The sequence below is a fragment of the Rana temporaria genome, chromosome 1 (genome assembly GCF_905171775.1).
Source record: "Rana temporaria chromosome 1, aRanTem1.1, whole genome shotgun sequence".
NCBI classification, from domain to species: Eukaryota; Metazoa; Chordata; class Amphibia; order Anura; family Ranidae; genus Rana; species Rana temporaria.
The window spans coordinates 94,082,527-94,094,402 of record NC_053489.1 but is presented as its reverse complement, the minus strand read 5'-3'; the positions used below and the strand labels follow the sequence as shown (position 1 = coordinate 94,094,402).

At 45.3% G+C, this 11,876-nt stretch overlaps 1 protein-coding gene across 2 annotated transcripts in view; it reads left to right on the top strand.

Moving 5' to 3' along the window:
* Positions 1 to 3,405: 3,405 nt before the first annotated feature.
* The window catches only part of CMYA5 (cardiomyopathy associated 5), a 92,773-nt gene continuing 84,302 nt past the window's right edge, over positions 3,406 to 11,876 (top strand). The window contains exons 1-2 of one of the 2 annotated variants that reach the window (XM_040340588.1): positions 3,406 to 3,644; positions 8,855 to 9,450. In XM_040340588.1, coding sequence (XP_040196522.1) covers positions 3,526 to 3,644; positions 8,855 to 9,450 — 715 coding nt within the window. In that variant the 5' untranslated portion in view covers positions 3,406 to 3,525. The remainder of the gene's footprint in view (positions 3,645 to 8,854; positions 9,451 to 11,876) is intronic. The other variant, XM_040340580.1, reaches the window with a different exon arrangement.

Here is an 11,876-nt window from a genome sequence, read left to right as displayed (position 1 = left end):
TGCGCGACGCTGGAAGGTAAGTACTTCCACGCATGCGTTGAATCATTACGATGCATGCGAGGGAGGGGAGCGCACGGATTGATCCGGTGAGTCTGTACAGACCACCGGATCAATCCGCTGGTCCCGATTCAAGCGGATAGATTTCTTAGCATGCTAAGAAATTTCTATCCGCTTGAAATGGACCGGCCGGACGAATCTCCGCGGATAAATATCCGCTAGGCCGTACATACGTCCGGATTTGTCCGCTAGAACTGATCCGCGGATCAATCCCAGCGGATAGATCCGGTCATGTGTACGAGGCCTAACAGTGGAATGGTCATAAGGGGTATTAAACACCAGGGGCCAGATTCACAAAGGACTTACGACGGCGTATCTCCACGTACGTCGTCGTAAGTCCGAATGTGCGCCGTCGTATCTAAGCGACTGATTCATAGAATCAGATACGCCTCACTGCTGCCACACTGATGCCGTATCTTGGGTGCATATTTACGCTGGCCGCTAGGGGCGCTTCCGTATATTTCCACGTCAAATATGCAAATGAGCTAGATACGCCGATTCATGAACGTACTTGCGCCCGGCGTATTAATATACGCTGTTTGCGTAAGGCGTACGACTGGCGTAACTTTACCCCTCATAAAGCAGGGGTAAGTCATGTTAAGGTATGGACGTCGGAAACGTCGGAACAGCGTTGTATTTTACGTCGTTTGCGTAAGTCGTACGTGAATGGGGATGGGCGTAGGTTACGTTCACGTCGACTAAGCATTGAGCCGGCGTAATTTAGGGAGAAAACTCAAAGTGATACTGAGCATGCGTGCGCATGCGCCGTTCGTTAGGCGCGTCATTTACGTGGGGTCACGATTCATTTCCATACAACACGCCCCCTACCAGCCTACTTTGAATTACGCGTGCTTACGCCGGCCCATTTGCGCTACGCCACCGCAACTTACAGAGCAAGTGCTTTGTGAATACTGCACTTGCCTGTCTAAGTTGCGGCGGCGTAGCGTAAATAGGATACGCTACGACCGCACAAAGATGCGTCCAGATACGTGAATCTTGCCCCAGGAGTGCATTACATACATATAGCCAGATTCAGGTAGACTTACACTGGCATATCTACAGATACGCAGCGTAAGTGTACAGATGCGCCATCGTATCTATGCGCCTTGTTCTCAATACTAGATACGCCTAAATTCTGGCTTAATACGACCGATGTAAGTCTCCTACGCCGTCGTATCTTGGGTGTATATTTACGCTGGCCGCTAGGGGCGCTTCCGTTGATTTACGCGTCGAATATGTAAATGACCTAGATACGCCGATTTACGAACGTACTTACGCCCGTCACTGTAATCTACGTCGTTTACATAAGGCGTTTTTCCGGCGTAAAGATAAACCACTAAATAGCTGGTCTAAGTCATGTTAGGGTATGGACGTCGGAACTGCCGTCGGATTTTATGTCGTTTACGTAAGTCGTACGTGAATGGTGCTGGGCGTAGGTTACGTTCACATCGTTGCCATTGAGCCGTCGTATCTTAGGGCGTAAATTCGACGTGATTCTGAGCATGTGCGCGCATGCGCCGTTCGTTCGGGAATTCATTAACATGGGATCACGGCTAATTTTAATACAACACGCCCACTACCTTCCTAATTTGAATTAGGCGGGCTTACGCCGGCCCATTTACGCTACGCCGGCATAACTTAGGGAGCAAGTGCTTTGTAAATACTGTACTTGCCTCTCTATTTTACGTTGGAGTAGCGCAAATGAGCTGCTCTACGCCCGCTCAAATGTATGCCGCTCTACCTGAATCCGGCTAATAGTGTAGAGTTCAGGGGTGCATTACATACAGAGTGCAGAGCTCAGGAGTGCATTACATACAGAGTGCAGAGCTAAGGGGTGCATTACATACAGAGTGCAGAGCTCAAGGGTGCATTACATACAGAGTGCAGAGCTCAGGGGTGCATTACATACAGAGTGCAGAGCTCAGGGGTGCATTACATACAGAGTGCAGAGTTCAGGGGTGCATTACATACAGAGTGCAGAGCTCAGGGGTGCATTACATACAGAGTGCAGAGCTCAGGGGTGCATTACATACAGAGTGCAGAGCTCAAGGGTGCATTACATACAGAGTGCAGAGCTCAGGGGTGCATTACATACAGAGTGCAGAGCTCAGGGGTGCATTACATACAGAGTGCAGAGCTCAGGGGTGCATTACATACAGAGTGCAGAGCTCAGGGGTGCATTACATACAGAGTGCAGAGCTCAGGGGTGCACTACAAAGAGAGCGCAGAGTTCAGCCTTCTTCCACAGCCGCCAACCTCTGCATCCCCCATCCACATCCCATTTTCACCCATCTTCAGCTCTGACCTCTCCATGCAACCCCCACTTCCTTAAAAGTTCCACCATCATCCTCACATCTTACTTTTGTTGCTGTATTAAAGCGGAGGTCCACCTAAACAAAAAATATTAAAAGCCAGCAGCTACAAATACTGCAGCTACTGACTTTTAATAAATGGACACTTACCTTTCCAGGCTGCCCCCGCTGCCATCCTCGGTGAGGGAACCAGGAAGTGAAGCATTGCGGCATCACTGCTCGGTTCCCTACTGCGCATGCATGAGTCACAACGCGCATTTTCACTGGTTCCTGCTGTGTTCTGCGGATATTCTGCAGATATCTCTCCTCGGAAGTGGGTGCAAATACCTGTATTATACATGTATCTGCCCCCCCTCCCCCCTGAAGGGTGACAATTGTGGCACCGAAGGGGGTAAGGAATCTGATGAGTGGAAGTTTCACTTTAAGCTGAAGCACCCAGCCGGCTCTAGTACCTCCACTGTAGGTGACTTCTGTGTTTACAGGTGAAAGTGGTAGGCAGAGAGCCTGAGCCAAAGGTGGTGGAACTGAGTTCCACCAAGTTCCAGCTGAAATAAAGCCCTGGTAGGGGTAGATGACACCCATAGGCGTGCGCACATGGTGTGCCAGGTGTGCCCAGGCACACCCTAATCACCCTGTACAGCACAGATTCCCCCTACTGCCCTGGCTCCCATCTTTCCCCCCGCATCGCTGGCAGCTTCCCTCCCCTCCTATTGGCTGTTGCTGCTGGGATGTTTTAGGAGTGGGGAAGGGGCCGGTAAATATGTAATTTACTGGCCCTTTCCCTTTCTGAATGAACATTGTGAGTGATCGGTAGTGTGTGTTTTGGCTCTGGGGTGCACACCCTAATGCAATAGGCTGCGCACACCTATGATGACACCATAACAAAGTTGGAAAACGCCAACGTTGAGCAGTGGCTCAAACAAATCTGGCCCTAGGACCCAGCACAAGGATGTACGAGAGGCAGGCCAAGCAGTTCTGGGTGCTGAAAGAAAGCATGTGTGTTTGAGGCTGTTTGCTCTCTCGGGCTATTTTAAGACTCCCCTTAGTCAGGGGAATAGAAGCCACTGGCTGCACCTGTCGCTGCAATGACACCAGTTTCTCCGGGGAGCTCCGTGGAGGACTGATCTAGGGGAACTCCACAACACCCCATAGAAGAATGGAAAGTCTGTGTCCTCCTGGGTGTGACAGAGCTTCAGAAGTCTCCATCTGCCTGGAGGATGACACTTCTCTTGAGGCTGTCCTCAACACTGAAGAAGTAGAGGAGCTGGCACAGAGGTATGCCTTGGGAAGTGGGGGGCATTGCACCTGTTACAGGGCGATTGCGGAGGCGGGGGACCTGCCAAAGCTAAAACTTGAAAATCCCCTGAACATACTACAGTCTGCGTTTCCTTCCAGTGTAAATGGCTATTATTTCAAAGTCTGCTGTGCTTGTGAAAAGGTTTATTCTATTTAAAGAGTCCTTGTAATGACAGCTGGGTTGTCTGCCTCTGCCCCTCCCCTGGCTTTCTGGAAGCTGCTGGTCTCCTAATGATCTAGTGCTGCCAGCATGTTGTGTCATTGTGAAATACCTACTGTCCACTTTGCTGGCGGTGTATTAAAGGGGTTGTAAAGGTTCGTTTTTTTTTCTAAATAGGTTCCTTTAAGCTAGTGCATTGTTGGTTCACTTACCTTTTCCTTCAATTTCCCTTCTAAATGTTTTTTTTCTTTGTCTGAATTTCTCACTTCCTGTTTCTCCTCAGTAAGCTTGCCCCCATCATCTGAGCCTTTCTGGCTGGGGGTTAGTCATCCAGAACAGCTTACTGAGGAGGAACAGGAAGTGGGACATTCAGACAAAGAAAACAAACATTTAGAAGGGAAATCAAAGGAAAAGATAAGTGAACCAACAATGCACTAGCTTAAAGGAGCCTATTTAGAAAATAAAAAACAAACCTTTACAACCCCTTTAAATCAGCACTTATCCAGCAAGCTGTGTGTCCATATTACATGTCTGACCTTTGTGTATTCACTTAAAAAGCTTCATTTTGTATCATGCCGCGTACACACGATCATTTTTCAACATGAAAGAAAACGTTGTTTTTCAGCATGTCCAAAAAACAAAGTTTTCCCAACTTCATCATGAAAACGACGTTGCCCACCCACCGTCGTTTTAAAAAAATTATCTAGCAAAGCACGGTGACGTACAACACGTACAACGGCACTATAAAAGGGAAATTCCATTCGCCTTTGGGCTGCTTTAGCTGGTTCCGTGTTAGTAAAAGACGATTTGCGCTTTTTTGTCTGTTACAGTGTGATGAATGTGCTTACTCCATTATGAACGGTAGTTTTACCAGAACGAGCGCTCCTGTCTCATAACTTGCTTATGAGCATGCGCAGGTTTTTTTCGTCGTTTTAGCCCACACACGATCATTTTTTACAACCCGAAAAACGACATTGTTTAAAACGACGTTAAAAAATGCAGCATGTTCGAATTTTTTTTTGGTCGTTTTTCAGAACCTGAAAAATGATGTGAAGCCCACACACGATCATTTTAAATGACGTTTTTGAAAAAAAAAAAAAATTTTCATGCTGAAAAATTATCGTGTGTATGCGGCATCAGTTTTCATTACCGTGGAACAGCCATCAATCTATATATGCACTGTCTATTTTTCTGTCTGTCTATAAGGCCTCATGTACACTGCTTCTGGTAAACGGGCGTTTAGGGGCAGTTGGGCATTTTTTTCAACTGCTCCTAAACTCTCCTCTATGTTATCTTATCAGTACATGTACACTGGGTCATTTATAGTAATTTCTAGGCAGGTGGGTTCAGAGGCTTTTTTTGGAAAGCCCAAAAATTAGTTCAGACGCTAAATTTAGAGGCATTTCAAAAGCTTCTAAACGCGGCAGCCCACAGATTGCGTTTGACATTGTGTGTAAGGCCTCATGAACACTGCGGCTGGTAAACGGACATTTAGGAGTAGTTGGGCATTTTTTTCAAGTCCTCTTGAACTCTCCTCTATGTTATATTATCAGTACATGTAAACAGGGTCATTTATAGTCGTTTCTAGACAGTTGAGTTTAGAGGCTTTTTCTGGAACCCCAAAAATGCATTTAGAAGCTGTGTTTAGAGGCATTTCATGCGCAAACACAGCTAAATACAGTAACTCACATTTAACGTTTTTCATTTTAACTCCCCCCAAAAAAATTCAAACGCTTCTAGACGCAAACGCGGCTAAATGCGGCTTGTAAACACAGCTAAACAGCCATTTTTAGATGCCGGTTTCAAGCTGTCAAGTTAAATTGTTCAGGAGAGGTTGAACAACGTCCCGTGTACATAAAGCCTAAATGTCTAAAAACGTAGTTCTGGTTGACTTTTATTCTGGTCCGCTTTATATATGTTGTTATTAGGGATTTTTATCTAGCATCCGCATCTGGTACAGCACTGTGCAAAGTAAGAATGAACAATAACTGGCAGCTTTCAGGGCAGATGCTTACCACTTGAGATAATGTAAGAATGCTGCTGCAGAAGTTAAATGAATGGTAGGGAATATGTTATAAATTAGAATCGTTCAGTAGTGGGATTAAAGGTTTTGAGGTTCAGGTAGGGTTTTAGGGGGCTAAAGTGGACTTCTTTCCTCTTTCCATCTTTAAAGAACATTGCTCTTTCCCCTTCTCTTTTTTTTTCAAATATAATTTTAATTAAAGCTCTGGGAGGGCGAAGCCCAGTTACAACATCAACACTGTATAATGTAACTGTAAATAATTCCAAACAATAATGTCCAATATGTCCAATAATTAAAACAATATACTGAGGTAGCAAAGTCCCATATAGATATAGATAAAAGATGTCCAATAAAGGATTCCTCGTGTTATTTTGTAAAACGATGAATAATAACCCCCTTCCCTTTATATAAAATTATAGATACCAATTTTCTTTTTTAAATACCTTTTTTTTGGGAACGCAGCCAGTGCTTCCATCTTTCTCGTCAAGACAAGAATGATTTCTTCCCCGTCCCCAAAGTCTCCTGGGATACCCAACTTCATGCATCTCAGGAGTTTTTGGAGCAATCTACACAACACTGTGCATGTGGCTCAGTGTGTCACCAGGGTGCCAGCTGCAAAAACCAGGAAGCAACAGCCAGCCTCCTGATGATGTAAGAAGAGAACATGGTGGCACAGATTACACCAGACATTGCTGGATTTGCTGTGCATCAGTATGTTTTTGAGAAAATGGGGTGTGAAGGGGGAGAGTGGCGTTCCTCTTTAAGTTTTAATAGTTAAATGTAAAATATAAAGGTTGGCTGGGTTAAGACTTAGAGGGGAGGTTAAAATAAATCTTTTTTTTCTTTATTTCGGTAAAAGCAACAGGTTCACTTTAATGGCAGCCACCACCAGCACCTATTTTTCTTCTCTCCCTCTGCCACTACTTAAAGCTTATAAAGGCCCCAGCCAGGTTCAGTTTAAGAGTTAAGGGTTTACTTGAAGGGGCAGGTTAGGTGTGAGGGTTCAGGTGGGAGGGGTGAGGTATTATTGTCTGCTTAAAGCGGTAGTTCCCCCTCCAAAAAAGTTTTACCCTTAGTCTGATGCTCATTTTGTCTAGGGGAATCGGCTAATTGTTTTAAAATCGACGCTGTACTTACCGTTGTAGAGAGCGATCTTCTCCGTCGCTTCCGGGTTTGGTCTTCGGGGATGGGCGTTCCTTCTTGATTGACAGTCTTCCGACAGGCTTCCGACGGTCGCATCCATCGCGTCCCGATTTTCCGAAAGTAGCCGAACGTCGTTAGGCTTCTTTCGGCAACTCGTGACGTGATGGATGCAACCGTCGGAAGCCTGTCAATCAAGAAGGAACACCCACTCCTGAAGACCCATACCCGGAAGCGGCGGAGAAGATCGCTCTCTACAACGGTGAGTACAGCGTCGATTTTAAAACAACTAGCCGATTCCCCTAGACAAAATGAGCATCAGACTAAGGGTAACATTTTTTTGGAGGGGGAACTACCGCTTTAACAATTGGCATAGGTCAAAGGGTAGAGACAAAAAAAAAATACTCCTAAAAGGGAGATTGTGTTTGACTTTTGTGATTCTATCTATCTATCTATCTATCTATCTATCTATCTATCTATCTATCTATCTATCTATCTATCTAATCATCCATATCAACAACAAACAGAATAAAAAATAAATAAAACAAATGATAAAAGTGTAGCACCCTGATGTTTAGACAGGGTTGCTCCTAAATTTACCTGCCAGGTGTAGTTACCTTGGCTCATTAGGGATCAATTGAGTTCACCCTATGTCTGGAATTGCTGCACTTCTCTCTTTTGCCGCTAGGTGGCCGGGTACCTGGTGACTTTAGATAAGACAAGGGCAAAGCAAGGACAGGTTAGCAGTATATGGGGAATCTCAGCCAATGGGCAGGGGTTTTCCTAAATCCCTTGGCCTGCCAAGCCAGGGACCAAGCCAGCGGAGGTGACGCTTGCAGAACAGTCTTGTATGTCAAGCCAGGGACCCAGCAGGCCAGTGGGGTGAAGCTTGAGAAGTATCTTGAGTGCCAAGCTAGGGACCCAGCAGGTACACGAGGAGGCTTGAGGGAGATACTTAAGTGAAGATATTTCAGAGCTCAAAGGATTCGGTGGCAGTGAATCAGCAAGTTTAGTGAGAGAGACTGGGAGCTCAGTGGGTTGAGAACCTACAATAGGTGACTGTATAAGAGTAAAGAAGTTTGTTACAACTTGTGTTAGGAGCTGTTCTGAGACTGTTGCCATAGGAGACAGCACTCCTTTGCATGCAGATGTGGTGTCTTGCTGGATGCCATTACCTGCATGGCTGTCTACCTATAGAAGTCTCGGAATCTGTCAATTAACATTGTAACTACCTAACGGTCTCTTGGCCTTAACCCTCTATCCCAAAGTTCTGTTCAAGAGAAATATAATCTCTTTGCATCCAAGAAGTGTCTGGCGCTCATGAATCTATCTTGCACTACACTCACTATGCCTTATAACCCACTCTATACAGAAGGATGTGAGCAGATCTTGGCTCTGGAGGTTCTCATTAGACTAAAGGAGGCCTGGGACCTTGCTACAAAAGTATTCTATGAAAAAACACTTATGCCGCGTACACACGGTCAGAATTTCTGATGGAAAAAGTCATTGTGTATGCCCCTTTGGATTATTTCCATCGGAATTCCAGAGGAATTTAGTCGGAGTTTAGATGGAATTCCGTGTACGGGGCCTTAGGGTCCAGTTCTGTTGGAAAGGTTTACAGGAATGAGTAGTACTAAGATTTGATACTTTTTAAAATTTTTGCAAATGAACCTAATTCCTCAGTCAGATCCAAAACCAAAATTCTTTATGATAAAATATCTACAATATAAGCACAATTTTTAAAAAATGTTTAGGTACCTAGTTAAAAGTTTACTGATTTAGGTTCTTTGGTATCTTAAAAAATGTTCCCTGTTTTTTTTTTGCTCTTTATTCACTAAATGTTTTTTTTGTGTTTTTTTACTTCAGTTTGAAAGATGCAGTAGAAGATGAAGATGCGAAACCAAAACTCCAATGTCTCATGTCCAATCCAGACTTCTCTATGGTGACAGTGCAATGTGAAGACAGCGGAATCCATTGGGAGACCACATCAAGCCGATGCTCCACTCCATGGGCGTCAGAAGCCAGCACCACCTCTGATGTCTACAGCATGGAGAGTTCTTCCGCTGGAACGCTACCTGGTAAAGTCATCTTCATCATGGATGAAGGCAAGTTGCGCAGGAAAAAAGTTAGGCCTTCATGCGCTGGAAAGTTTTCACGGCTATCATCACATCACAAGAAAAGTGGGGATAATCCCAAAGCATCTGCTGACAGTGTGGGTGAATCTTTCAAGCAAGCCCTAGAGAAAGCTAAACGTCACCTGTCTACTCACACAGAAGAAGTCAGCTCTACTGACAGCTCTGCAAAGTGTCCCGAAGAACATACAGTGCAGCATTCTGAAGAGCCAACGCTGGATGTGAGCACAGAGAACGCAACAGAAGAGGAGAAAATGAAACCAGTTAAAGCTGAAGCCGCAGCTATCCCACCATACAATCGAGAAGAGCAAGTAAAATGCACTAATGCAGGTAGGAAAGGTCATTGTCCTCATTTTCCAAGTGCAGCTCATTTAGATAATTTTAACAGAACAAAAAGGGGTGAACAGTATGGGGGTTCCTTACGTAAGGCAAATCCACTTTGCACTACTACAAGTGCATATAAAATTGCACTAACAGTGACCTTGGAAGTGCAGTCGCTGTAAATCTAAGGCCCCGTACACACGACCGGTTTTCTAGGCAGAATTCAGCAAGAAACTCGATGGGAGACGTATTCTGCCGAGAAAACCGGTCGTGTGTACACTTTTCGCCGAGAAACCCGTCGGGAAACTCGTCGAGCCAAAAAGAGAGCATGTTCTCTATTTTCTCGTTGGGCAATGGGAACATTTGGCTCGACAAGTTTTCTGACAGCCGAACAAGGAACTCGACGGGGAAAACAATGAGTTTCTGGGACGTGTGTACGGGGCCTGAGGGGTAGATCTGAAATGAGGGGAAGCTCTGCTAATTTTATTATCCAATCATGTGCAAGCTAAAATGCTGTTTTTTATTTTCCTTGCATGTCCCCCTCAGATCTACAGCGACTGTACTTTCGCGTGCACTTTCAGTGCAATTTCAAGTGTACTTTGCACTCGTAGTGCAAAGTGGATTTGCCTTTCGTAAATAACCCCCCATGGTGTCCTTTAAATATTGTAGAAAATTGCCTGTCAAAACAGTAATCCGCCATCTTGTCAGTTTCTGTTAATCATTACGAGGATTGGACAGTTTGGAGTCTGTTATCACAGGCAAGTAATTAGGTGCCAGACATGGCTAGATCTAATTTATCATATTTATCTGAGATGTCAAGCTAACAGGCAGTTTATTCTGGCTACCTCAGATGTCTAATACCCGATAGGTCACTTAATATTTCATCAGTTCAGACAGGGAACACTTATGAAACATCTTTACAAAATAATCCATTTGTAATTGTCATCAGAAGCGTCTAATATCTTTATCCAAAGACACAAATACTGTAAAATGTACTTGCTTTGTATTTTCTGGGTGGGGGGACTGCTGAGCGTAAGAGGTTATTGGAATTAAAAGAGAATTGCCGTCTAGGTTAACATTGCCAGTGTGTCTAATAATGTCATGCAAATTAAATTTCTCTTATTTAATTGTAAGCTGCAAAAATGTTTTTTTTGTTTTTTCCATTGGTGTATTGAATAGTTTGTTGTCAGTGAGCAAATGACATAAGATGATAGACTTACAGTGGAACTCTACCCAAAGCTTTTTTCTTAGTTTGGGTGCTGTAGAGCAGAGTTGTATCCCCTGCCAGACCATTTACAGTTTTCTACTTGCACTCCTCAGATCTGGCGCCACCAATCTCCTAGTCAGGGCCGGCCCTACCATGGGACCCGATGTACCATTGTACCAGGCAGCACTTTAAGGGGGGCAGCAAATTGCCGCCTGCCCGCCATCCCATTCGATCAGCTCCGCTCTCCACTCCACTCCACTGTGGGGCTAATTGCATGAATAGAGCCATAACAGGTCCTTTTTATACTCCTATACATGTAAACAACCATAACAGGTCCTCTTTATACTCCTATATACATGTATAGAGCCATGATAGGTCCACTTTAGTTATCATGATATAAAATAATGGATGTGTGGGCATTTTGGTGGGTGTAATTTTTTTTTTTGGGGGGGGGGGCAGCATTTCATTCTTGGTACCAGGCAGCACAATGTCTTGGGCCGGCACTGCTCCTAGTGCAGGGGTTTTGGCGCCAACAATCTCCTAGTGCAGAGGTTTTGGCACCACCAGTCTCCTAGTGCAGGGGTTCTGGAGCCACCAATCTCCTAGTGCAGGGGTTCTGGCACCACCAATCTCCTAGTGCAGGGGTTCTGGCACCACCAATCTCCTAGTGCAGGGGTTCTGGCACCACCAATCTCCTAGTGCAGGGGTTCTGGCACCACCAATCTCCTAGTGCAGAGGTTCTGGCACCAATCTCCTAGTGCAGGGGTTTTGGAGCCACCAATCACCCTAATCACCCTTTACCGCACAAATTCCCCCTACTTCCCTGGCTCCCCCCTTCCCCCTGCAGTGCTAACCGCTTCCCTCCTCTCCCGACAGCTGTTGCTTCAAGGATGTTTTAGGATGAGTGGAGGAAGGGGCCGGTAAATATGTAATTAACCATCCCCTTCCCTTTTTAAATTAACATTGTGAGTGATCAGTAGTGTGTGTTTGAGCTTTGGGGTGCACACCCTAATGCAATAGACTGCGCACACCTATGCTCCTAGTGCAGGGGTTTTGGCACCACCAGTCACCTAGTGCAGGGGTTCTGGCACCACCAATCTCCTAGTGCAGGGGTTCTGGCACCACCAATCTCCTAGTGCAGGGGTTCTGGCGCCACCAATCTCCTAATGCAGGGGTTCTGGCACCACCAATCTCCTAGTGCAGGGGTTTTGGCGCCAACAATCTCCTA